Source organism: Cyanistes caeruleus, chromosome 2 (genome assembly GCF_971803275.1).
Source record: "Cyanistes caeruleus chromosome 2, bCyaCae1.hap1.1, whole genome shotgun sequence".
Lineage (NCBI taxonomy): Eukaryota > Metazoa > Chordata > Aves > Passeriformes > Paridae > Cyanistes > Cyanistes caeruleus.
In genome coordinates, this window is record NC_141702.1 from 70,457,143 (window position 1) to 70,482,007 (window position 24,865).

General features: G+C 40.7%; 2 protein-coding genes across 4 annotated transcripts in view; one reads left to right on the forward strand and one right to left on the reverse strand.

Annotated features, from left to right (window-relative positions):
* The window catches only part of PCNX2 (pecanex 2), a 149,318-nt gene that overhangs the window by 121,142 nt on the left and 3,311 nt on the right, over positions 1-24,865 (forward strand). For all 3 annotated transcript variants that reach the window (XM_086877801.1, XM_086877802.1, XM_086877803.1), the window contains 8 exons: positions 867-1,120; positions 5,350-5,583; positions 7,763-7,866; positions 15,206-15,350; positions 16,331-16,561; positions 16,902-17,176; positions 18,198-18,385; positions 23,941-24,389. In XM_086877801.1, coding sequence (XP_086733927.1) covers positions 867-1,120; positions 5,350-5,583; positions 7,763-7,866; positions 15,206-15,350; positions 16,331-16,561; positions 16,902-17,176; positions 18,198-18,385; positions 23,941-24,389 — 1,880 coding nt within the window. The remainder of the gene's footprint in view (positions 1-866; positions 1,121-5,349; positions 5,584-7,762; positions 7,867-15,205; positions 15,351-16,330; positions 16,562-16,901; positions 17,177-18,197; positions 18,386-23,940; positions 24,390-24,865) is intronic.
* The window catches only part of NTPCR (nucleoside-triphosphatase, cancer-related), a 46,574-nt gene that overhangs the window by 1,174 nt on the left and 20,535 nt on the right, over positions 1-24,865 (reverse strand). Inside the window, exons 5-6 of the mRNA XM_086877812.1 lie at positions 1,562-1,593; positions 1,416-1,474 (exon numbers count right to left, since the gene is read on the reverse strand). Of these exons, the coding sequence (XP_086733938.1) occupies positions 1,444-1,474; positions 1,562-1,593 (63 nt within the window). The 3' untranslated portion in view covers positions 1,416-1,443. The remainder of the gene's footprint in view (positions 1-1,415; positions 1,475-1,561; positions 1,594-24,865) is intronic.

A 24,865-nucleotide genomic window follows, 5' to 3' on the forward strand; every position in this document is an offset into this window, starting at 1 on the left:
ATCAAGAGCATAAAACTTACATATTTTGAGAATACTGGGAGGAGCAAATGGGTGTCTGTCTCAGTTTTTATTAGTAGTGCCTTACATGGTATAGGAACTACATTCATAGATTTCAAATCCACAAGAGCTTGGCTTGACCATCTAGTGTGCATAGCAGAGGCTGAAAATGCAGAGTCTGCATTACTGCTTCTGTATCTGCCTCGTGACTTCCTTTTGAGGTAACATATCCTTTTTATAAAAATTTGCTCTACTTTGATCTAAAGCCTGTGTAATAGACTAATTAGAAAGCTGTTCTGTTCTTGTGATGTACTGCCACTAGTGCTGTTCATTAGAGATGTTTGATCCAGAATAGCTTTTACTCCAGTGGGAGAGAGAACAACCCGGTAGATGTTATTCTTGGAACCTGCTTTCCAAGATAGTTTGCTAAAACCCAGATTTTACAAGTGCTCTGACACACTAAAATCTTTCTTTGGGTCCAGTATGTTAGTTGAATAAGCAGCCTGAGACTTGGATCAATTTGCCTAATGGAGCAAGACTCTTTAGTGTTGCTTCCTGGCGAGTTTTTATGAAGGCAGAAGCTGTGGTCTGTAGTTTAGCTCAGCTCAGAACCCATTAGAACTAGAACATTAGATCAGACCCTTTTGGCTTTTATAGGTGACAGTAGTAAATGAGTAATGTACAGCCCTTTCTTTGCTGCTGCACATGGCTCACTTAGCATGTCGAGTTTGTTGCTGTAGCTCGTTCTTTCACATTTTTGCCAAGTGCATACAACCTTCAAACACACTTTGAATGTGAGCTTGCAAGACGTCCTTTGTTTCCTCCTCCCCCAAAAACTGGCAGCACACTCTCTTTTTCTCTCTGCCAAGGGACATACTGCCAGCAGAGAGAAGTGGAAGCTATAACAGAAGGAGATGAGGACAACGAAGGCTGCTGCTGCTGCAAGCCTGGGCACTTGCCTCACCTGCTGTCCTGTAACGCAGCCTTTAACCTGCGCTGGCTGACGTGGGAGATCACACGAACCCAGTACATCCTGGAAGGATACAGCATCATCGACAACAACGCTGCCACAATGCTGCAAGTGTTCGATCTGCGCAGAATCCTTATCAGATACTATATCAAGGTAACCTCTTTGGTGTAGTGCACTTTGTTCCTAGGCAGGTTTGTCACATAGAATGCTGTTTGTCTATAGAAGAAAGAGCATTTGAAGTCTTTTGCTTTATGTTTATCCATCTGCACCACAGTCTGGCAGTCAGACTGACTTGATGTTAGATCATAGAACTGTAGAATCATTTGGTTTGATCTTAAAATCATCCAGTTCCAACCCTCCTCCTATGGCAGAGACACCTTCCACTGGGATAGGGAAAATTAATTAATGTTTCCCTTTGCTAAATTTAATTCTGATCACTTATACTTACAGTTAGTACACAAAATGGCAGGCAAGCTTCAGTGGAGATCAAGAAGGTGAATTACCATCCTGTAGTGATAAATTCAGACAAAGCCTTCTTACTTACGTTCTTACGTTCTTACAACACATCACTAACAGTTTGGTATTTCTTCTTGCCTTGGCCTTTCCACTGTTTCTCTCTTTTTTTTCTGGAAAAGAAAAGAAAGATATTAACAAGCATAAAGTTCTTGGGAAACTTCTGAAGAGCTGTTTCTCGAATGTACCTTTTAGTAGTGCAAACCCCCTTCTTACCTTCTCTTTTACATATATAACACAGCAGATTTGAAGTTGGTTTATTCCATTGATTACACAGTAGTTCATTTACACCATTTCTATATTTGCATTGCTATTAAAATCACAATAACCACACAGATACGAATTTGTCAAAATAATTGAACTGTATAGTCAAGCAAGACACCTACATCCTCTGCCAGAACAATTCACAGTCCAGCAAATGAAGAACTTGTTGAGCTTTATAGTCTTCTAGTGAAACAGCAAGAGCCAAGTGCTGCTTTCTATGCCACTGGTACTGCCATGAAGCCAGTTGCTAGAGATCCAAACCATCCCTGACATCCTTCTACTTACATCTCTGCAATTGTAAAATCTGTCAACTTCAGAGAGAGACCTGTTGTAAATAAGTTAATCACCATTTTTTGCAAATGAACCAATGTAGTAAAAACAAGCTCATTGCCTTACAAAGCTGCTTTGATCATGTAGTTGATTACTTCTGGGATTTCATAAATAATTTTGCAGGCAGTAGTGCCTGGTAACCAACCTGCTTTGTTTAATCAACTAATTAGAAATAAAGCTGCATGTGAGCATGATTTTTTCATTTTAGAAGTGGGGTTTGTGGCTATAAATTGTTTTAAAGCAATGTAACTAAGCTAAAAAAAAACCCAAACCAAAACAAAAAAATAGCTCTTCTTTAATGAGTGTGTTGCTGCAATTGTTTTGCTTTACTTTAAAAGGTAACCTGAATAACTGGAACATAAACTGATGCAAGCTGGCAAATGACTCAGCTTTTGAGGGGGAATGAGACTGAAAAAATCCCAGTCTAAGCTGAAATCAAATCAGCATCTTATTAGTTTAAAGCAGTGAAGAATTTTGCTTTATGAACTGGAACTGTTTTTGTGCCTTAAAATGAATTAATATATGGAGGACTTGCAGGAAGTGTGAGGTTCACCACATGGGATGTGAAACTGAGCTGAAAGGCAGTTTAGAGCTTCTGATTCTGGACACACCTGAGAAGCAGCTGACATAGATGGCTTAGACAAACTTTCATCCCATGTGATACAGGTGTGGTTGGTTAGTTGATCCTGATTTGAGTAGGAGGGACTGGGTTAAATGCTGTGGCCCCATCTCCATTCTGTGCAGAGTTCATGTGTGCTACTGATGGCTCTGAAAACATGAAAATCAAATCTCTTCTTCTTGGATTTAGTTGAGCAGGTACTATTGTAGTGCACTCACAGAGTTTCATTCTCAGGAAGGTTGGTCTCTGTTCTCAGGCTGTTGATCTGTGTAATCTACTTCTCTTTTTAGGGAAGGGTGAACAGAAGTTAATAATAACCTGTTGGCACCTTCAGTATTAGCCTGGGCTCCCTTTAGTGAAGGAAGGGTGCACTCAGGAAATCCCTTTTCTAGAATGTCACTTCTCAAAGTTATCTGGATATTTTCTCCTTGTATTTTTAAAGTAATTAGTTTTTTCCATAAACAGGGGCTTTACAAAGATTTGGTAAAATCTTTAGTACAGCCTTGGAAGGAGAAGATTATAATATGTATTAGGTCAGCTTTTTTCCTGTTTATTTAATGCTTTCCTCTAAGTAAACAGTATCAGAGACAGAGGTGAGAATTCATTCCTTCCCCAGCTCTTTCTTCTGGGGGAATCTAGATCAAGACCCTGTGCAGTTTCACCGTGAACATTTTAAAAGTCCTTGACACTTTCTTTTTAACGGTGTGAAAGTAATTGTAAGAACTATAGATAAGGCAGTATTCAGGTCACATAAAACACCAACTCAAAAAACACTTAGGCTGGAGGTTTCTGCAGGAACTGCACTTCCATTGCATTGAGCATTTGGAGTGTTTTTGGTTTTTTCTCCAATGTTGTAAATATTTACCACATTGTTTCAGAAATGCCATATAGCTGAGGATGTACTTTTGCACAAAACATATCTTGTAAGAGTTACCAAGAGCAGAATTTAATTAGGTGACAGAAGATTTTGTTCTTTCTGTGTCTGATTGCCAGTCTGATTTTTTTCCCAGCTGAATCAGTTTCTTTGTAAACACAGATGAGGATAATAAAAAAAGCAAACTCTATCTCAAAAATCAACAAAGAAAATGTTTGCTTTGTTTTAGGTCTTCTATCCTTCAATAATAATTATTGTATTGCTCTTTTAAACAACGAGTGGCACTGAGCATCTTATTCTGAAATCATATTTATTTCATTTGCAGTTTCATTGACAGCCTAGAAAGGCATAAATTTCTTATTATGAAAAGATTTTTATTCCCCACAAATAAAGTGGGTCAGCTCCTGTAGCCCTTCTGCATATACTTTGAAATCATTTTCTGCCCAACTACTGTGATTTTTTTCCCTTGTGCCTTTCCCAGCTCTTCTCAATATATTCTTAATTAAACATCTTCTAGTACTCAAAAATTCTGTGTATTCGCTGAGTGCTGTGTTTTCAGCTCCTATTGTTTCTGCATGAATCCTTTCTAAGGAGTGTATTGTTCTTCTCATGCCATTAAATGAAGGTCCATCCTGTCTCTAGCTGTCTGACTAGTTTTTTTCTTCTGAAGCTCGATTCTCCTCTTACTTTTTGTAATTATTTTGTACGATTTGAAAGAAGAACTGTGGAGGGATCTGGGGTTTTTAAAAGGGCTGGTAGCACTTCCATCCTTTGTAATCCATCATATTTTAATTTTATACATTTATTTACTTAGTACTATTTCCATTGACTAGGTCACGTGGAACTACATCATCTTCAGTCATGAATCATACCTGCTTCTCATTTGCTTTGCAATCCTACTCTGAATTAATATTATAAAACATTATAATGGGGCTTTCCTGCTGATGGAACATCCTGGAACTTCTTGAGTTTCATATTCTTTTGAAAATATGCTCTAAGTTGTGTTTGGATAGAATTTTTTTAATTACTTTTTTATTTATTATTATTTTAATGTGTCCAGACAGAACGGTTAGAAAAGCTTAGAAACTCAGGCAGAGATATGAGATACGTGTGTTGCTGCTTTCTAGCTTTTATGTACTTGGTAAAAGAGCTGCTGTTGAATGCTGCTCCCTCCTCAGTGCTTTAAAAGCAACTCAGTTATATCAGTTATCAGCTTTTTAACCTGACACGTAAGAAAAAATCTGTTATTCTTTACCTGCTGCATTGACAAATAACGGATTTGTGTCATACACATCTGTCAGGTCTCATCTTTGTGGCTAATAAAAATTAGGAAAGCATCATCCCAAGAAAACAGTAAGTCCACTGAGGAAAAAAGAGCCATGTTTTGAGGATGTGACCGTCTACTACTGTTTTTTCAAAATATGCCTAAGCTATTATTGATATTACCTTCTTGGTGATAGACTCTATAGAGCCCTCTAGTCCTGACATGTTTGAGTGCTGGAACTCTCTATTCCTATCGTTGTGTTGATTTTCCTGGAAGGCAGAAGGATATTAAAAATACTACTTCTTTTTCTGTTGTTAGCTACCATTATCAATTATTATCATCTTTCTAATTTGAACACTTCTGTGAAATAATAATGATGCTAAGGAGTAAAATGTAAGAAACAGATACACTACTACAGCTCTTAATGGGGTCCTATTTGGCTTATTCTCTTCTGTGTAAAAATATGTCTGCTTTGATCAGAGTTCAGAGTGACTGACATTTGCACTTTTTGTCAACAGAGTATAATATACTTTACAGCAAGTTCTCCCAAAATCCTTGACTGGATAAAAGATGAATCCATCCAAAAGATACTGCAGCCTTATGCAAAGTGGCATTATATTGAACGTGACCTTGCGATGTTTAACGTTAACATAGATGAAGATTATGTTCCGTGTCTCCAAGGAATAACAAGAGCTAGCTTCTGCAGTGTTTATCTGGACTGGATTCAGTTCTGTGCCAGGAAAAGGGTGGAGGTATGAGTCCTTTTTTTTTTTTTTTTTTTTAATAGTGGTATTAGTTTTAATTCCTGGGATGTGAGTGAAATGGTGCATGGCTACTCTTTTACTTGCTCAGGATTAATAGAACAAAATTTATTTCATAAAAGCTTTCAGCTTTAACATAAAAGGAAAACATGTTCTATGGAATGGAAAAAACATATTTTGGAAGCTACCCATGTGCAAAAACTGGGATCTTAAGGAGCATTAGTCTTTGAATACAGAACCAATTCTTTACTGTGCAAATTTCCAACAACATTAACTTTGTCAGCTCTAGAAAGCACGGATATATCAAGTGCTCACAGAAGTACTGCTAGAGAAGGCTCCAATCAGAGAAAGTCATCACAGCATTACAGTTCCTTCAGTGGTGCCAGTGATTGGTACCTTTGCCAGATGTCTGTCATGTCTGTGTATCCTTTTCAGACATTTGCTTGTATTTGTGTAGAGCTGCAGGATGGTAGGGGAGTGCATGGCGCACTCCCTGCTGGCACAGGTCACCTCTGAGGGCTCGTGACTAAACGTGAACCACACCACTGAGCCATGTGAAACCAGTTGCAGCTCTAGAAGGTCAAGGGCAGATGTGCAGCTGTGCACTTGCATGCTTTGAGCCTCTAAGATTACTGATGGTCAGGAGCTGTTTGTCAGAAATGCACTTCTTCCATTCCATTTCCAGGGAATACTCAAAATAGCCCAGAGGGAGAGTACAGTTTGAAACAAGCATATTGCCTCCATCTAATTTTCTGATTATTGCTGATAGTGGCAAAAGTGGAGATGTGTCTCTTTCCTGGCCATGATGTGCTGTATTTGTGCATTTTCCCACTCAGGATCACAGACTGCATATCCCATTACTGACCTTAGTTGGTGTAACATCACTGAATCTTTCTTGAAACATCACCGAATGTTTCTGCTCCACTTTTGTTCCTTCTCATGTCTCTAATGCTGAGTACCATTCCACCAGTTCCCCTGTGTATCATTATATTGATATTGTTTTCATTGAATTGTCTTCTGAGCCCTTTCCCACCATCCCACCATCTCCTCCTACTGGGAATACTTCAGTTCTTTTCTTTCTCATCTCCATGTCTCAGCTCCCAAGTTCTGACACACAAAGAATTGCGGGGTGCGGGGAAAGCCACTGTTAATTGATGCCTTTCCACTTGTTCTCTAGATTTTCAAATTCAATAATAGATTTAGGGATGCCAATAGACTTGAAACATGTAAGTTAGATATCAAAAGGCAAATTAATGCCTGCACTGGTGCCACACACACATTTATCTTTTTGTTACGTATTTTACCTTTGTTTTTTAGTTCACTGACTATAGAAAAGCAAAGTTCATGTAGGAGGTGGGATAAAAAAAACCAAAGCTCACTGTACACGTAGCCCAGAAAATCATTATATTTTACAGAAGGAGCTACATTCTCCATTATAATTGGCTTCAGTTTTAGACTCAAAGAAAGCTCTAAGAAATCACTCATTGCGTAGACTGAAATAATAATCCGTATCCTCCTGAAGATTAACTTGCATGAGGAGTTGTTCCAGTTTTTTCCTCCTGCGTGGTAGCAAAGTTTTCTTTGTGAAAATTTCATTAAAAAACCTCTCCTGAGCTAGTAAACATAAATGAGATGTTCTGACTGCTTATTAAAATGGCCTGTCAGTGTCATCAACCATTTAGTCAGATATTGTTATTCACTGAAAATGTGTGCCTCCAAACTTTTCCAAAGAGACTGTACTTCTAGAATCTGTGGTAAGGTTTCATGGGAAATGTGTTCCATGGAAAAGGGTTTTGGCTGTCTCCAATTGCAGTGTCTCCCAACAATGAGGAACCTCCTCCAGTTTAGAATGTGAGATCTGGGAGGAGCAGAAGCAAACTTAAACCCCACATATAAAAGACCACCACCACCAAAGCTCCCTTCCCTTGGGATCTCACTACCAGAGAATGAAATGTTCGGTTTCTAGCCAGTGGGCAAAGCAAGCTTGCGTTTTACAAAAATCCTCTGATGGTGATGGTCTTCCTTCTTGGTCTGTTTAATGGCAAAGAATGTTTTGGTGTGTAGGTCCAGCTACGCGCAAATGTTATGAATGTCACCATTTATAGCATTGTGGTGCTTTTAAATGTGATGTTTTCATGTATTGTAACATCTTCATCTTAAAACTTTGTAGCACCTGGACAGTGATGAGGATTCTCCTCTAGTGACACTTTCCTTTGCCTTGTGTATACTGGGTCGGAGAGCTTTGGGAACTGCATCTCACAACATGGCCATCAGGTAATCTTTAGGAATCCTTTCTCCTCATGTAAAATAAAGACCTGTTTGTCTTTTTCCACATGACATAGGATCTCAAGAGAAGATTAGATCAAGGTGAAGTCTCATTCCTCCATAAAATGTTGGGGTTTTTTTTGTCATTCCTGGTCATCTTTTACTTTTTGGTTGGCTAAATAGCTAATTAACAGTCCTTATTTTAGAAGGCAAAGTAGAATTTTTGATTGAAAGAATGGGTACCAATAATTATTGTTTGTGTTCACTCATGCCTGGCTATTGGAATGCTGTCCTTCCTCTGGCATTCCAGTAGGAGGAAGAAATCTCCAGAAGAGGAAGAAACTGCTGTCATCTGAGTTGTAGTTAACTAAATAATAATAAATGTATAAAGGGTTCTCCTCTGTACTCCTCAGGGGTGTATTCCTGTTCATTGTGCCACTTCATTCTGACAACTAAGGAAGGGAGAACCTCTGATCTCCTGAGGCTGCAGCTTTGTCTGTTCTCAGAGCATCTACCTTGCTCATTTGTTCATTAATTCAAAACACTTCTTCCTAAGAAATCTGGTTAATTTAAATATGCTTCATTGAGATTGTTTCTAAATATGCTCTTCATCTTATATTTTCATTAGGGATTCTTCCATTTTCACTGGGAGTTCTGAATTGTTTGGGTATTACACAGTTTAATTTACACTGTGCTATAGATGAAGCATTTTATTAATGAAATAATGATTATTTTAATGGAGTTTAACTTCCCATATAATTTTAGGTTTTTATTAGATTTATTTGAACTCTCTGTGTGCACAGGAGTTTAATAACAATGGAGAAGCTGAATAAATACAGTGTCTGAGTGACCTTGCTATGTTGGCACAGAATGGTGAACAAAACTACCTAGACCTCTGTCAACATGCTCCTTAGAGAGGATTTGTCTTACTAACAAGCAAACAAGGACAGCATGTGTGATTTTGAATGCATTTTGTTATGAAACAGTCCTTTTAAATATTCATCCTAGCTTCGTTATCTGTTGAGCCATTTATAACATTTTGTTTTATGTCTTCCATGCAAAATGTTTGTGGTTCACATGGCTTATTTCTTGTTGTGCTGCTGATTTCTTCTTTCTAAAGTGACTTTTGTCATTTCTTTTCTACTGGTCTTTGCACATTCCCTTCCTGTAGTAGTTTTCTTCTCTGCTGCATTTCTTCTCCATTTCTATTCACTCAAATTAGAGTGATGTTAGGTAAGTCATTGGTATTTTTAAATTGTCCTATTTTTTTTGTGATCCAAATTTTAGAGTTTGGGGGCATGATGTGAAAGTTTATATGCATTTATGATATTTGTTTGAGAAAATATTAAAGTGAATTTTGATCTGGGCCTGCAACAGATGGGTCACGGCAATATTAGGAATTCATCTAAAAATAACACAAAAGCTTCCTAAAACTGTCATCACATTGCATGCACTTCCCACTGGATCTTAAAATCTTCATTACAAAGCTTTGGCTCTGATACAGATACAATAACAATGTCCCCTATTTGTATTGGCTTACATGGTGAGTAGCTAGTGCAAAGGGATAATATTATCAGAGATTTTCCAAAACTTAACATGGACAGTATGAATGTTGAGGATAATTATTTGTATAGTGTGCTATAAAGATCTTAATAATAATTTCAGGAGTCAGCTAAACCATGTCTTTTCAAAATCTGACAAATACCAATGAATTGAATTACTTCCTCTCTTTTGATAAGTGGACACTCCATATTTAAAAATACTTTTCTTGGGGAGGGAAGGTCTGCAGAAAGGCAAAAACTGGGGTAGTCATCTGAGGGGCACAGCTCTGTCACTTTTTTTTTAATCTGTTCTATATAATCTTAAATTAAGTCCTGGTTTTCCTTTTATTAAGCAAGTGTTCTAGGGCAGTATCAAATCATTGTATTTTAAAAATGTATTTTGTGACATAAAAGGCACTAAGTGGAAGCTTCTCTCGGTATCTTTTCCAATGCTACTTCACAAAAGCTTTCCCTGGAAAAGTTTCACTGTGGAAAAACTGTGTCACTTCCCCACCTGGTTAAATTACTTTTAATGCATTTCCACTGTCAGAAGGAGCTGGAGAAATAGAAAAGGAATCTGAGTAGCACAGTTGAAGTTATAACCTGCTGCAGCTACAAAACATGACTTTATCTTGGTAAATTGCATTTCTTCTTGTCTTTCAGAATGTATATATCTTAACTGACAAAAACAATTTAGTAGAAATTATTAACTGAGGAGCAAGGTGGATACCCTACCCTCCTGACATCAAGACATTTATCAACAGAAATCCCCCAAATACTTTCACTTGAGCATTCAGGGCAGGTCTCACCCTGCTTACAGTGTTTATTGCTTCCAACAGATCTGCACAGCTTGTTTAAACACAAGTGAGCAGTCAGTCAGTGAGACTCCAATGGGAATACAATTGCACAGCATGCCAGGGGAAGGAGACTTTGTCCAATGTGTGCAATGCTGATGAGGCCAGAAGGAGATGCTCACAAGAATTGTCTCCAGGCACTCCTCTGTCTGTCTTTGGCAGAGCACAGCAGCTCCCACCGAGGGCGATCTGGAGTGTTTCTGCTGGTCCTTGCCCCCAGCTCTCAGTCTGCTGCAGGTCTGCATTCAGTCAGATGGAGGAGAGGTACTTAAGGTACTCAGAAGTCAGAGGAACATTTCCTTGAATGATGCTTCACACCTTTTCTTTGAAAAGGTGCCATGATATTCTGGGGACCTTTTGGAGCCTACTAATGCTGAAGAGGGTTTTAGTTTCCTCAGGAATGGTCAGAGCAGGCAGTCCCACAGCCAGATGTGTGCATGAGAGGGGGATGTACCACACCTATGAGGTTGGAACTAGATGATCTTTAAGGTCCCTTCCAACCCTGGCTATTCCATGATTCTGGCTGTTGGGGTGTGGGTCATTTTGTCAGAGGTCAGGGCTCCTAGCACGTTTTGTCACGCTCAAATGCTGGATTAAAAAAGTACAGATTTAGATTACTCTGGTAAGCACTGAGAATTTACCTTGAACATCATCTCAGGACTTTCTATTAATTCTTTCTGGGGAGCATCTTGTCTACAATATTGCTAGAGCTTTTGGGATGAGTATGAGATGTAAGGGCCAGGTAGGTATTGAAGTCTTCTGTGTATGAAGAATTTCAGATGTTCAGTGGAAGCAAACCAGCCAAGAATCTGCTGTGCTCTGCAGTTCACGTTTCGTTCTCAGAGATGACTGTACAGGTAGTGGGAAACTTTCTCTGGATTGAGTCTAGTCCTTGCTGTGTCTTGGGAGGAGTGACAGTCATCCAGCTGCTGCACAGTGGAGCAAAGGTAATGCTACCGTGGGCTGTGCACTGCAGAGTTGAGAGTCAAGTTTACATTGTGTATGCAAACTATCAATTTGCACTCATTTACACATGATTTTGTCTAATCTATTAATCAGCGAATGTCACTGTGTAAACCAAGATTTTAAATGCTCTTATATAATGTATGTAAATAATTATTCATTGTACCTTGTTCATGTAAATGTCAGTAGAAACCTAACATTAATACTAGATTACACAATAAATGAATTCATTAAGGAGGCAGAACATTGCAATGCAAATCACTTGCTCTTTTAAACTGTCATTAGGAGGCATCCTGCACAAAATGTAATTTGAAGAATGACATGACATTACCATTCATTTATTCAAATGTGAGTGATATGTTTAGTTGTGTATTTGTTGGAAAAAATTACAGAATAATTCTATTCAGCCACTAAAGCTACTAGTAAAGAAATACTTAGTAAAAAAGTTCAAAATTGGAAAAATACAAAAATCTCTCGATAAAGCATCTCTCATCAGATACTTCCAATACTACCAAGCTTGGCTGCTCAGGTTCCCCAAACTCAGTTTGAACAAAGGGTTGTTTCAAGGAATGCCTTTGCCTGGAGGAGCTGCTGCTCACCCTGAAACCCAGGGAAGAAGCTGGCCCCACTTGTCCCTTCCCACCTGGTGACCCCACTGTACTGCCCAGCATCTGAGGGAAGGGGAAGTCATAGAGGGCACAGCCATAGAGGGCACAGCCATGGCACCACAGGGCTCCTGCTGGTGGGAGTTCAGGCAAACAGTGCAGCCTGATGTCTGCCAGAGCTGAGCAGGGCAGAAAAGTTTGACTCGGCTCACAACCACTGCCATCTAAAATATCCAATTAGAAGGGCTACCACTGAAGATCCTTCAGGTGAACTATGACATTCAGGTCATTACTAGCTCACAGACATGCCTGTTCCTTTATTCCTTAAATAAACCTACAGTTAACATTGGAGAAGGTCTGCAAATGCAAAATACACAGAGAGATCCACCAGCTCATTATTCTGCATCCATACTGTTTTCAGGCTGGCACTAAATGCTTTTAGTTTCAGCTCTCAGAGCAGCATAAGGAGTGCAGGAGGAGGGAGTATTTGCTTTGGCACTGTTGCCCTCCCTCTGGTGTTTGTGGCACTACTTAATCCCCTCTTTTCTGCACCTTCAAGGGGCTGATGGTTCCCATGGACCTACCAGTCTTGTTCTAAAGTAGCTTGCAGTTGTGAGAGCAGCTCTTCAGGTTGCTAGCTCAGAGGGTTTGAAATGTTGCCAGATACAGTAGTTATGTCTCTTACAGATTAATGTTGTTCCTTTGACATGTAATTTTACCTTAACTTGTTTTTTTTAATATTTTGAACCAGCCTGTAACTACAGCAGATTACTAATTGAGGTATGTTAAAAGTGGGCCAAGAAAGCAGCAACAACCTTGAGTGAGGCCTGAGATGAAAGTGGCTGAGTCAGGCCTGAGATCAAAGTGGTTGACTTTTACAGCTTCGTAATAATCTCATTAGTGTCTTCAGGAGAGAGCATAACAATGGGAAGAATAACGAGAGCTGTACCTTATGTGGATTAAGGAGGCTGCATGTTGCAGAAGTAATGGCTTGAGATAGTGTCGCACTGTAGGCAGAATGTATCCAAAAGCCTCATTACAATTGTCAGGAGAATAAAAGATGCCCATGGTTTTGTGACTACAATCTCCTCCAGGCCGCTCTGGTGGAAAATGCTATACATAAAATAATTGACTCTCAGCCTCTCACAACTACTGCCACCACTGATTTCCTCCTTGTAGCAGTCATGTTTGTTCTTAAAAATCCCAAGTTAGAGAACTTATTATGCAGAGGGATGACAAATGGATGAGCCTCCCCTAACCCCAGGGAGAGCTGTAGGTGCTTCTCCCCCACTCCCTCTGCTGATGCTCAGCTGTGGTTTGCATGGCTGTGCCTTCTGCACATCCTGCTGTTCACAGCAGCCTGTTTAGCTGGTGCTGATGCCCATAAAACACTTTGATGTGAATGCAAACTCTCTGTCTGCTCTGGTGTTCAGATTTGGCTCTGAGAGCCTCCTAAGATGTAAAATCCAGTTCTCTTTCCTGCCTACTCCTCCCTTTGTCCCAGCCAACTTTTCAGAGCAAATACAGGGGGTGTTATGTGGGGAGAAACTATACTACAGATCATCATTAAATGCAGAGTTCAAGGTAGCTTTTACAATTTCATCCTTGGAAGAATATTTAGGTACAGAAGGGATTTTTTCCCAGGGAAGGATTCAGCTGTGTGTACTAATGATGTCTGGTGAGTGGGAAAGTGAAAGGAGCCTTCCTTCACTTGCCTTTGTGATGCGTAGCCTTTTCAAAGCAGGTGATAGTCACATATTTTACCATGCTGGGTACACTCACTGTTCTCCCCCCACCCTCCCAGCTGGCTTATTTTAGGGCTTTCCTAGCTATTAAGCAGGGTTTGAATATATTATCATTTTCTGAACTGTGGAGATGATGGATTGAAAGTCAGTGGGGACCAGGACCCACTCCTTAAGGACACATAATAACTCCCACTGAAATCAGTACTTGAATGTTTTGAAGATCTGAGTGTGCCTGTCATAGGCATGTTTTAATATGTACCATAGAACTAATAAATGCAAATCAGTTAAGAGCTCATAAAAGTTTCTCTGTACTCCTTATGTTCTCAGCAGTGAGAGCAGCCCTGCCTTTCTGGCTAGTTTTGGCCCCACTGATTAGTTGATTTGTATTACGTGATACTTTCATGGAGAAAATCAGTATCCAGCTGTTTCTCTGGTAACAACATATGTATTTCCACTTAAATTTCTAAGACACATTACTCACCAAGAGCAAAATTAGAATGCCTTTGAGCTGAAGTTGGCCAGGGATTTCTCAGACTCTCCTTCCTCTCTCAGAGAAGAGAATATATTGAAAAGATATTTTTCTTTTTTATAAAATAATTAAGGAAGCTCAATTATGTGAAAAGATTGCGTATTCTCTAGAGAAAGGCTGGGCAGTAATAAAAACTGCTAACATCTTAATACAGCTTCTCCCCAGAGTCTTTACAATCTAAAAGATCAACTGTTGTAAGAGTGAGCAAAATCTTAACAGGTAGATGAAACCATGTCCTGTGGGTTTGCAAGATATGCCTGTTTTTAATAGATGGGTCCGTTTTCCTCAATTTTGAGATCACTTCTTCAGAGCAACATTGGCACAGCAGTCACCTAAAGTCCTCACACAACCATCTTTTAACAGCTACCTGATTTTGTAGCTTTTACCTTGTGCTTATATTGTAGGTCCAGGTAAACCATCATGCAAGGCCAGGCAGAACAGCCTACATCTAGTTTCTTACGTTAGAAAAAAGAAACCCCATGTGTGTTTGCTTTGGGGCTCATTGTTTCAGTAGGAAGCACCTGTTGGTTGCTTCCTGCTCTCACCTGGTTTGCTGAACAGTTCTGAAATTCAGTATTCTCAGGGCATCTGCTTTAACGCTCATATTTACGTTTGAATGTCGTGAGAAAGGTCTTAGATTTCCTCAAAGTTTTGTTGTTTTGTTTTTTTTTTTTAATTATTTTTCACTTAAAAGGAGAAGTGCTAACAGGACTGATAAATAAACTTTCAGATAAGGAAGCAACTTCTGCCGGCTGCACGGGGAGTGGGGAGTGCAGCTGGCATTCTGACCTGGTCTCTGGCACAGCTGCAGAGAAGCAACGCCCTGAGGCACCCTGTGACCCAGTCACCCATCCCGAGGACATCCTTTATTCTGGGTGCATCTCGTGACCAGTCATGTACAGAGCATGCAGAAGGAAAACTGCCTCTCCCAAGGAATGTTTTTTTGTTAGAGAAACAAGATGTGACCTCTGCTTTACACCCACCGCAGGCACTCGCCCTGGGCCAGAGGGTCACCAGCCACTGCACAGCTCAGCACGAGGTGGTGACTGACAGATCTGGCTTGGAGAGACAGGAATGACTTCTGGGGGTGACTGCTGCCTTTGTCTTACAGCTTGGACTCTTTTCTTTATGGGCTCCATGCGCTATTTAAAGGAGACTTCCGGATAGCAGCAAAAGATGAGTGGGTCTTTGCAGACATGGATCTGTTGCATAAGGTTGTTGCCCCAGCAATCCGAATGTCTCTGAAACTACACCAGGTAGGGTATTTATTTATGTATTTATTTTTAGCATTCACTATTGTGTCTGGTTTCTTAGGAAAGCACAGGATACCTTAGCAACTTTCCAAAGGAGGGAACAAAGGAGAGGGAAATGGAGTACTTGCCACCTTATTCTAAGAAACATCCTTCAACAAGATGGAAGAGTTTGTCATTTATTTATTTTGCATTCACTTGATTTTCTTTTCTGAACCCCTAGCTGCCCATTTGAAACCACAGAGCTTGACCCTGCATTTTTCATCAAAAAAAAGCAGAAAATCTTGTCATATTTTACTTGTGTGGATACTATAAAGGTGGTTTCTAGATTGAAAGGGAATACATTGATTATGCTGATTTGACTGCTAATTTCAGGTCAGGCCCTGTATATCTTGGAATTGATTTTGTTCTTGCTCTGGCACATTATGATTTAATATCATATACTTTTATAATGAATGATATTTATAATTGTTCTGGATGTTACTGAACTGCTGTGAATTTATATCTGATTCTTTGGCACAATTTTACAATGTTTTCGCTGGCCATGGTGCTGCTGGCTGAAGTTTCAGTATTGTGATTTGATAGTGGTAGTATTTGCTGATGGATTCCCAGTATGTGCTGTTGTTGGTGGGGTTTTGTGAATAAGAATTTCCACAAGAACTGTGGACTGCCCTAGGTGGTATCTCTCTCCAATTTACCCAAAAGCTCAGCCTTCCATAGTTTCACACTTCATTTAAAAAGAAAAGGATAAGCTGGTATTCTCCACGTGTGTTTGTCCAGTGTAGTCATGAGATCAGAACAGGTTACAATAAAACTGAAATTGTACCTTTCTATATTACTGTTAAATGAACCTCCCAAACGACACTCTTTATCAAGTGTCAAGTCCCTTGGAGGGGGCCAGCTGGAAACTGTTTGGAAGTCAGTATTTTGTTTCCTGTCAGTATTTTTTGTGTTTTCACAAATGTACCTGACCTCTTCAATACCAGGACCAGTTCACATGCCCAGATGAGTACGAGGACCCAGCAGTTTTGTACGAAGCCATCCAATCCTTTGAAGAAAAGGTTGTGATTTGCCATGAAGGGGACCCAGCCTGGCGCAGCGCAGTCCTGTCCAACCGGGAGGAGCTGCTGACTCTGAGACATGTGGTAGATGAAGGAGCAGATGAATATAAAGTTATCATGCTCCACAAAAGCTATCTGAGCTTCAAGGTGATCAAGGTAAACATGCCATCTTTCTAATATTGCAGTAATTTAGGGCTGTGGTAACTAGTACTGTTTCTGAGCAATGGGACTGAAAGGAGAAGTAGTTTTTAAGTCGGGACTGGAGGCCAAAAGAGCTCTCTTCAGTTGACTTCCATTTTGCCACCCACGTTTGTGTCCTGAAATATCATTCCAGGCTTCAGCAGGGAGTAGCTGCAAAAGTTCACGAAAAGCTGTTGGTGCTAAGACACGATGTGTTTGCACACTCAGCCACTGCCGTTCTACTTAGATCCTATAGTTCTGCATCCTGAGTAGCAAATGTTTTTGCACTATCTGCATGTTTCTAACCCACCTGCAGGTCAACAAGGAGTGTGTCAGAGGGCTTTGGGCTGGCCAGCAGCAGGAACTGATTTTCTTGCGCAATCGTAACCCAGAGAGAGGAAGCATCCAGAACAACAAGCAGGTGTTGCGGAACTTAATTAATTCTTCATGTGATCAGCCACTGGGATATCCAATGTATGTTTCCCCCTTAACCACCTCGTACCTTGGGACACACAGCCAACTGAGGAACATTTGGGGGGGACCTGTCAGTTTGGACAACATTAAAAAGTGGTTCAAATCCAAGTGGTTAAGGTAGGTGTTGAATTTTGGCTATGCTGATAAGAGACCCTGCTGTCTCAGTTTCACTGTATTTTCTGTTAAAAGAGAGCAATTATGTATTGTTATCTATGGGTAGAAAAACTAATTGCAAGTAACTCAGAATATAACAAAATAGTGCAGCAGATAGAACAGAAAGGAAATCCTTTGCCTCATTCATGACAAAGCTCTCTACATGTGCAAGAAGAGTCATTCAAATAAGGCAGCACTACAGACACTTCCTTATTCCATGGAATTTTACTGTTCATGCATCTAAATAAGGGTATCTTTTCTGTCACTCTGTAACTCTGAACACATGAGTAAATGTGCTGGTGGATTTTGGTGACTTATGCTCTGAAGCTTTGGCAGTTAGATATTCATCCTCAAGTTATTGTTCTTGACCAAAACACACTTAAAAATGTACCTGCTATTCACCAAAACTGCCTGACTTCCCCTAGCTATGCATGATCAATACCTGACATTGCAGCTCCCATTCCTCCTTGCACTTTTCACACAGCAGTAGCTCCCTTGCCTCATTCCCTGCCCTGTTGCCACTGTAGCTGAGGAGAGGCAGGGCACCATGGAGACACGATGGGAGCCAGCTCACATACCAAGACTTGTGTTAAAATGCCAGTATTATATCTAATGGATTAACAGGCTGGTTTCCCACCATGCAGCCCATCCCTCTGAACTCTCTCCAGCCCATGTCTCTTCACTGCTACTTGGTTACCTCACACAGAAGTTTATCCTGGGAGACCACTGTAACATGAGATAAAGAGCCCTAAGGTATTTCAGGGTTCCAAAGCCACTAAACACAGACAAGGGTCATATACAATTGGCTTGTGTCATATAGAGTTTTGCTCCAAGTAAGCTTATCACACCATCATCTTTGCCATCTCATAAAATGTCAGAAGACCTGCAGTGGTGTGAGAGAGAACACTCTTTGAGGGCGCCTAACACTGGTGACACAAATTTTCATGTGCGACAAGTGGCTGACCCTATGTGTTCCTGCAAACAGAATGCGAAAGGACTGCCACGCAGCAGCTCACCACGAGAGAGGCAATGTTGAAGAGGTGGACAGTGGAGGGGGGTCATCATCCAGCAACAATTCCACAGGGAATTCAAGCCAGAGCAGTAGCTCACAGCCTACCAGGGATGGAACCCCTCAGCTGCAAACTTCATCTCAAGAGGTCCACCAGCGGGCAGGTATTTACATGATTTACTTGCCTTTCTCTGGAGTCTTCTCCTGGGAGATCACATGGGAAGATGCTTTTGGGGGTTCCCCAAACTAATTTTAGAAAGAGAGTGCAGTTTGTCTCTCCTGATGACCAAGAACATGTAGGGGAAGGCTTTCTTATATTGTTTCAGGTGTTTACTGGGAGGGTGTAACACAAAAGGGATTCACCAAAGGTTCCACTGTCAAAGTCCATGATGGGTAATTTTTGGCCTAGCAGGTGCCACTAAGAATGCCAGAATGAGAAATGCAGATGGGAGAGAGTGTACACACGTGATGTAGGGAGCCTGGACCACAGTGAACCTCTGCTTATTGTTGAATGGGAACAGCAGAATGAAAGCATGCAAAAATCTTAATTATCTTGGAAGGACCATGACAACAATTTATTTGAGGAATTGGTTTGGCTGCTCATCAGCGCATGTGGAGAAGAAACAAATGGAAAATAGCTTCTTATGTCTATATAGCAGTTAGCAAGAGAAAATTAAACATTGCCAATCATTCTGTCAACTAACAGCTGAGCCCTTCTCAAATTATGGATTCTAAAGTGCTTCAGACATATTCACAAGGTAGAACTAGTGGCCTTTACGTTGGAAATGTATGATAAGTAATAAGGATAAGGATAAGCAACTGTTTGGACAGTCACATCCAGAGGGTAGCAGTCAGTGGCTCAGAGTCCTGATGGTGTCCCTTGAGGATCCATACTGGGATCACTGTTATTTAATACCTTCATTAATGACAGACAAAGGGATTGAGTGCACCCTTCGCACAGATTACACTGGGCTGAGTGGTGCAGTTGACACACCTGAAGGATGGAATGGCATCCAGAAGGCGCTGCACAAGCTCATAAAGTGGGCCTATGGGAATTTCATGCAGTTTAACAAGTGCAAGGTGCTGCACCTGGGTCAGGGAATCCCCAGTATCAACACAGGCTGGGGATGAACAGATGGAGAGCAGCCCTGAGGAGAAGGACCTGGGGGTGCAGGTGGATGAGTCTGGACATGGCCCATCCATGGGCACTCCCAGCCCAGAAACCAAACGTGTCCTGAGCTGCATCCAAAGCAGTGTGGGCAGCAGGGGAGGGAGGGGATTCTGTCCTTCTGCTCTGCTCTGGTGAGACCCCACCTGGAACACTGCATCCAGCTCTGGGATACCAGCACAGGAAGGACATCAACTCATTGGAGCAGGTCCAGAGAAGGGATACTCTATTACATATATAGATTTATATATACATATATAGATTACATATGAGGAAAGGCAAAGAGAATTGGGTTTGTTCAACCTGGAGTTTGGTTTGCTGATTGCAACTTTCCAGTACGTGAAGGGAGTTCACAGGATGGAGAGTGACTTTTTACAAGAACATGGAGTGAACAAAGGGGAATGGCTTCAAACCGAAAGAGGGTCTAGGGGTCTAATTGGATATTAGGAAATAATCTGTACTGTGAGGGCAGTGAGGCACTGGGACATGTTGCTCAGAGAAGTTGTAGATGTCCTATTCCTGCAAGTATTCAAGGCTGGGTTGGAAGGGGCTTTGAGCAACCTAACCTAGTAATAGGTGTCCGTGTCCAAACCAGGGACTCTGAAACTAGACAAGCCCTAGGGTCCCTTCCAACTAAACCAACATTCTAAGTTTGCCAGTGGGTCACTGTGAGATCTATCACTGTGGAATCAGGACTTGTAAAGCAAACTAACTCTACATTTCAACAAGTTTGTGGTATTATTGTATAAATTAAAGCAGAGAACTTGAGGGGTTTGACACTTATTTGTTTCCTCTTAGATCATTTTGACCTATCATTAAAGATAATGGGCAGGACTGGGATAAATCTTGCCCTGAATATAAATCACATTGTAAAAATAAAATAACTGCAGCTTTTAATTGTGTCTAGTGTTAGAGGAATCCTCATGTGCATACTCATAACTTGACACAACAGTAATCAGAGTAGCGAACTTAATTGTGATATAATGATCCTGAGCATACCATGCAATAAAGTAAGTTAACTGTGAGTTGTTTAAAAGAATATATTGATTGGGTGCCCAGAAAACCATAATCAAGAGAGAAAGTCACACTTAGATAAGAAAAACAACCTGTCTCTTGGTAAAATGAAGAGATGCACAAATGCAAGGAAACAGTAGCAAATGGAATCTGTATTCACTCCTGAGATACTGCAAAGAATGAAGGAGAATTTTTTGGCCATTAGGGGCAAAAAGATAAAAGTGGGCTTGTGGCTGTTTATTTTTAAAGAGTGTTTAAAATCAAAATAAATCCTAGCAGTGGTCTTGATCTATCACTATAGAAAGGCAGAGTTGCCAATATGCAATGTGTAGAAATGAGAAATGTCTGGTTTATATTGGGAAAAAACACAGATAATCTATTTCTATGATCTGATCATGAAACATCCTAACAGCTACTGAAAAACATGAAAGAGCAGCTATCAAAGCTATATGTTTAATTGAGCAAAGCCAAGTTACTCATTCAAGAAGGGTGTTAAGAGAGCTGGTTGAAAAAAACAAGTTCTGCTCAATCTTCAAGAAGTACCAGGACATTAAGGCAATACCACAGCACTGGAAAAGAACTTATGCTATGCCTGTTAAAAATTGTAATATTGTTGTCCTGCCACATACAGTCCTAATGCCCTAACTGAAGGACATTTTTAGTTTGCAAGCACTTCAAAGAAGAGCCAAAAAAGGATCAGAACTCTGGGAAATACATCCTGTATTGAAAGAGAAAGCACTTTCAAGCAATTGGTACTGTAAGAGATGCCTTGATCATAGTCTGTAAGTATTTACCAGAGCAATGAAAGGTGACCAAAAGCCATTGGTGTGAGAAGACTTGGATGTAACAAAATCAAAAAATTTCAGATTTGAAATCAAGAGCACATTTTTAATATTGAGAAAGTAACTAAATAGTGAAACAAGAGACTAAGAGTTAAGGTGGATTTCCCATGACTGGAGATGCTGAATGCATTTTTAAAAATCACAGTAGCAATTAATAAAACCACACAGGAATTAATTCTGGTAAGTTCTATGGCCCATGCTATATAGGACACCAGACTATAATCATAATAATCATAGCAATGCCTTCTGGATTCATAATCTATGCATCAAGTGCATTTAACTTCTTCATATTTCATATTGCGTTTTTCAGCCTGGTACCAGTGAGTCCGCAAAATGCAATGAAAGCCCCGTATAAAAGTGCAGTCAAGATCAGGAGCACTGGAAACATGTGGGGCTCTCCCCCAGAGTGTCCTTATTTCATGCTGCAGTTTACAGAACAGCTTTTGTTTTTCTAAGTGTTTTCAGGGACGGAGTTTTTTTAGGCGTAGATGCGGGTGGTCTCCTGCCCAATGCTCCAACCACTGCATTTGGGATGAATATAGAATACTTTTGGACAGGGGTCAGCTGCCTAATTTAAATCACAGATGTTTGGCCACATTAGCCATAATGCAAACTAACACACCACAGCCCCTCTGTTCTTAATCCCAGTCCTTTCTTTTTATTTAAGAAAGGTAACCTGTTGAAATAGCCATCAGATGTAGAAACCAAAGCACTTAAGCAGAACCCCAGGGTCTGAAGGACCTGAATCCCTGCCGAGGCCAGACGTACACACAGCCATGGATACGGCAGCCAGGCCTGGCGCCCAGCACAGCACGTGAAGCACAGAGGACACTGGCAGAGCGGTACACAGGGGCCATGGAGTCACAGCATATCCTGAGCTGGAGGGGACCTACAGGGACCATCAAAGTCCAACTCCTGGCTCTGCAAGGACCACCCCAAGAATCACATCCTGTGCCTGAGAGCGTTGTCTGGGAGCTTCCAAGAGCCACATGTGTCTGTCCCATCATTCTCCAGCAGAGATCTTGGGGCTACTATTACTTAGGAAAATTATTTTTTTATTGTTTGGAGTATAAAAGTAGAGCTAAAGATACATTGTAAATGAGGTGTGAAAGTGTCCAGTGCTTGCCAAACCAACTAGGTTTCAGTGAATTCCAGTTAGGTTGTAGCCCAGCTCTGCTCATCTGACTCTGTGTCAAGTTACCTAAATTCTCTTTGCTTCAGCATTTGAAAAATGGGGATAATGATACCAGCCTCTGAAAAACAGGTCTGGGGATGTAAAACAGCATGTTTCAGCTATATAATGTAAATGGCTTGGACATGAAATTGTGCACTGCTGGAACCTGAATGAATTCAAGAGTCATGTTTTTAGAAGATAGTGTGAGATTTATATTTCTTTATGCCAGCAAAATTTCAGTATTTAGAGGAGCTCGGGTATTGGGGAAAACCAAAGCAAAAAAATAAAAAAAAATACCAACAGCCTGGAAATGCCTGCCAGAAAAACTTGTTTCTGTGTTGATGGGTCTCAACAGATTTCCTGGCATCAACTCCCCACCCTACAGCTATAGCTAGGAAACCAAAATGCCAGCTTAATGTTAATGTTTGGAGTTTCCTGGAGAGCAAAAAAACCAAGCAGGCACTCTTGTGACTGGGTATTTCCTGTGTAAGCCTGGGTTAGAGCCTGTCTACAGAAACAGTGAGCTCTGCTGGGGCCTGTAGCACACACCAACCCATGGCAGAATGCCTGGGTACAAGCAGGCCTCTGATGGGTTCACTGGCCAGTATTTTCTGATTTATTTTTCATACTATGGCTATTTAAATGCACATGCATAAGAAATACAGAAAATTTTTGCTTGAGTGACAGAAGGTGTTGATATAAATATTAAATATGGGGATCTGTTTGTACAGGAAGGATTTGTCTAGGCATGTCAGAATAGCTTATCTAATCTAGTTTCTGTATCCAGTAGTGGCTGCATTGAGATGCTTCTCAGAAAGGGACAAGAGCCTTATGTGAGTCTCATTCAGACCTCCAACAGCATATCCTACCTAAAAGCAATCACATATTTTCAAGTCTGTGATGTACTGTAAATGTCTCTCTTGGAACTCAGAGTTTACTGATAGTCTTAAAAACTGTTTTGTGGCTGTATTCATCCACTTCAGAACACTGTATTCTTCCACTTGGCTGAATTTTCAAATTCTCTCTCCTAATATGCAGGAATAATTCTTTTAAATATGCCATTGTTTTAACTTATAGGTTTTTGGTTTTATTGTTGCATTTAACTATACCAAGCAATTTAAGGTGGATATTCAACATTCCCTTAGTGTGGATGTCAAAGAGAAGCAGAGTTACAGCAACACTATGCTCAGTCATTCACTGGGCTGATTAAACTGTTCGTAGCAGAACAGCTTTGAGCCTGTGATTAGACTGCTTTGCTTGGGGTCTTTTCTCATTTCCCTGTCTTTTGCCTCAGTGCACAACCTCTAGAGCTATTTTGACCAAAACTCAGAACACCTGTAGTAGAAAACACAGAAAGAAACCTAGGCTTAGTAGTTCATTACTTTTGCTATTCTTGGAGTTCTTATGCTAATAAAACCAGTGGTAATATGCCAACAGTAATATGTAGACATGGGACACTGTCCATAGCATGGAGTTCATCAGAATGCCACTTACTTAAATATATTAATCTTTCTTTTGAAGGCAGGAGAAAACCCAGGAGTCAGTCTGTCCAGGCACACACTGCTTTAAACCAAAGGCCCCCTGCTTCAAGTCACTCTGGACCAATTGTAGAAAGCCGCCAGCCTTTCATCCAAACATCTACATCTGCCCACGAAATTGCCCAAAGGCTTTCTAGTAGTCAGCTATCATTCCACAACTCGGCAACATCTGTGTTTTCTCAGTCCCCTGCTGTTCCTGTTGCTGGCCAGCTGACTGTGCAGGACCGAGCTGCAGCGATGCTCAGGTCCAGCCTGGCCTCCTCCACCAGCTCAACTCTCAGCCTGTTGTTCGGCAAGAGAAGTTTTTCAAGTGCTTTGGTGATTTCTGGGCTCTCGGCTGCCGACGGAGGCAACACGAGTGACACGCAGTCATCCAGCAGCATGAACATCGCCATGGGGCCGTCTGCCAGAGCAGCAAGCCAGGCAGCTCGGGTAAGGCTGGAGCTAAAACAGCAGTACTGAGAGTGTCAGGCCCTGTCTACTTCTTAACTGTCCTCACCACCACTGGGTGATTTCCTTCTCAGTGGTCAGAAATTTTTTTCCAGAACAGTGTTGGGATTTTGTTGTTTTGGTTTTTTTTATTTTGCTGCATCACAATGAGGTTGTTTAGTATTAGTGTGTTTGTGAGAGTGTTTGTGAGTAACTGATGGGGGAGCTGTTATGCACACACCTGAAATTGCAAACTGGGGCAAAGTCGCTTTTCCTTTTCTTTCAAAACAGGGACTTAAGTCTCCATTTTCTGCAGCCCAGGAGATGAGTACCTTCATAGCAGACTAAATAGCTCCTTCTTTGCTTGCTTTAAGTTCTATGCAGGACTTAAAATTATTTTATTTGCAGGAAAAGGAACAGTTTCCCCTGAATAGTGCACTTATTCTGTCCCTCTCTCTGACCAGAATGAAATTCAATCT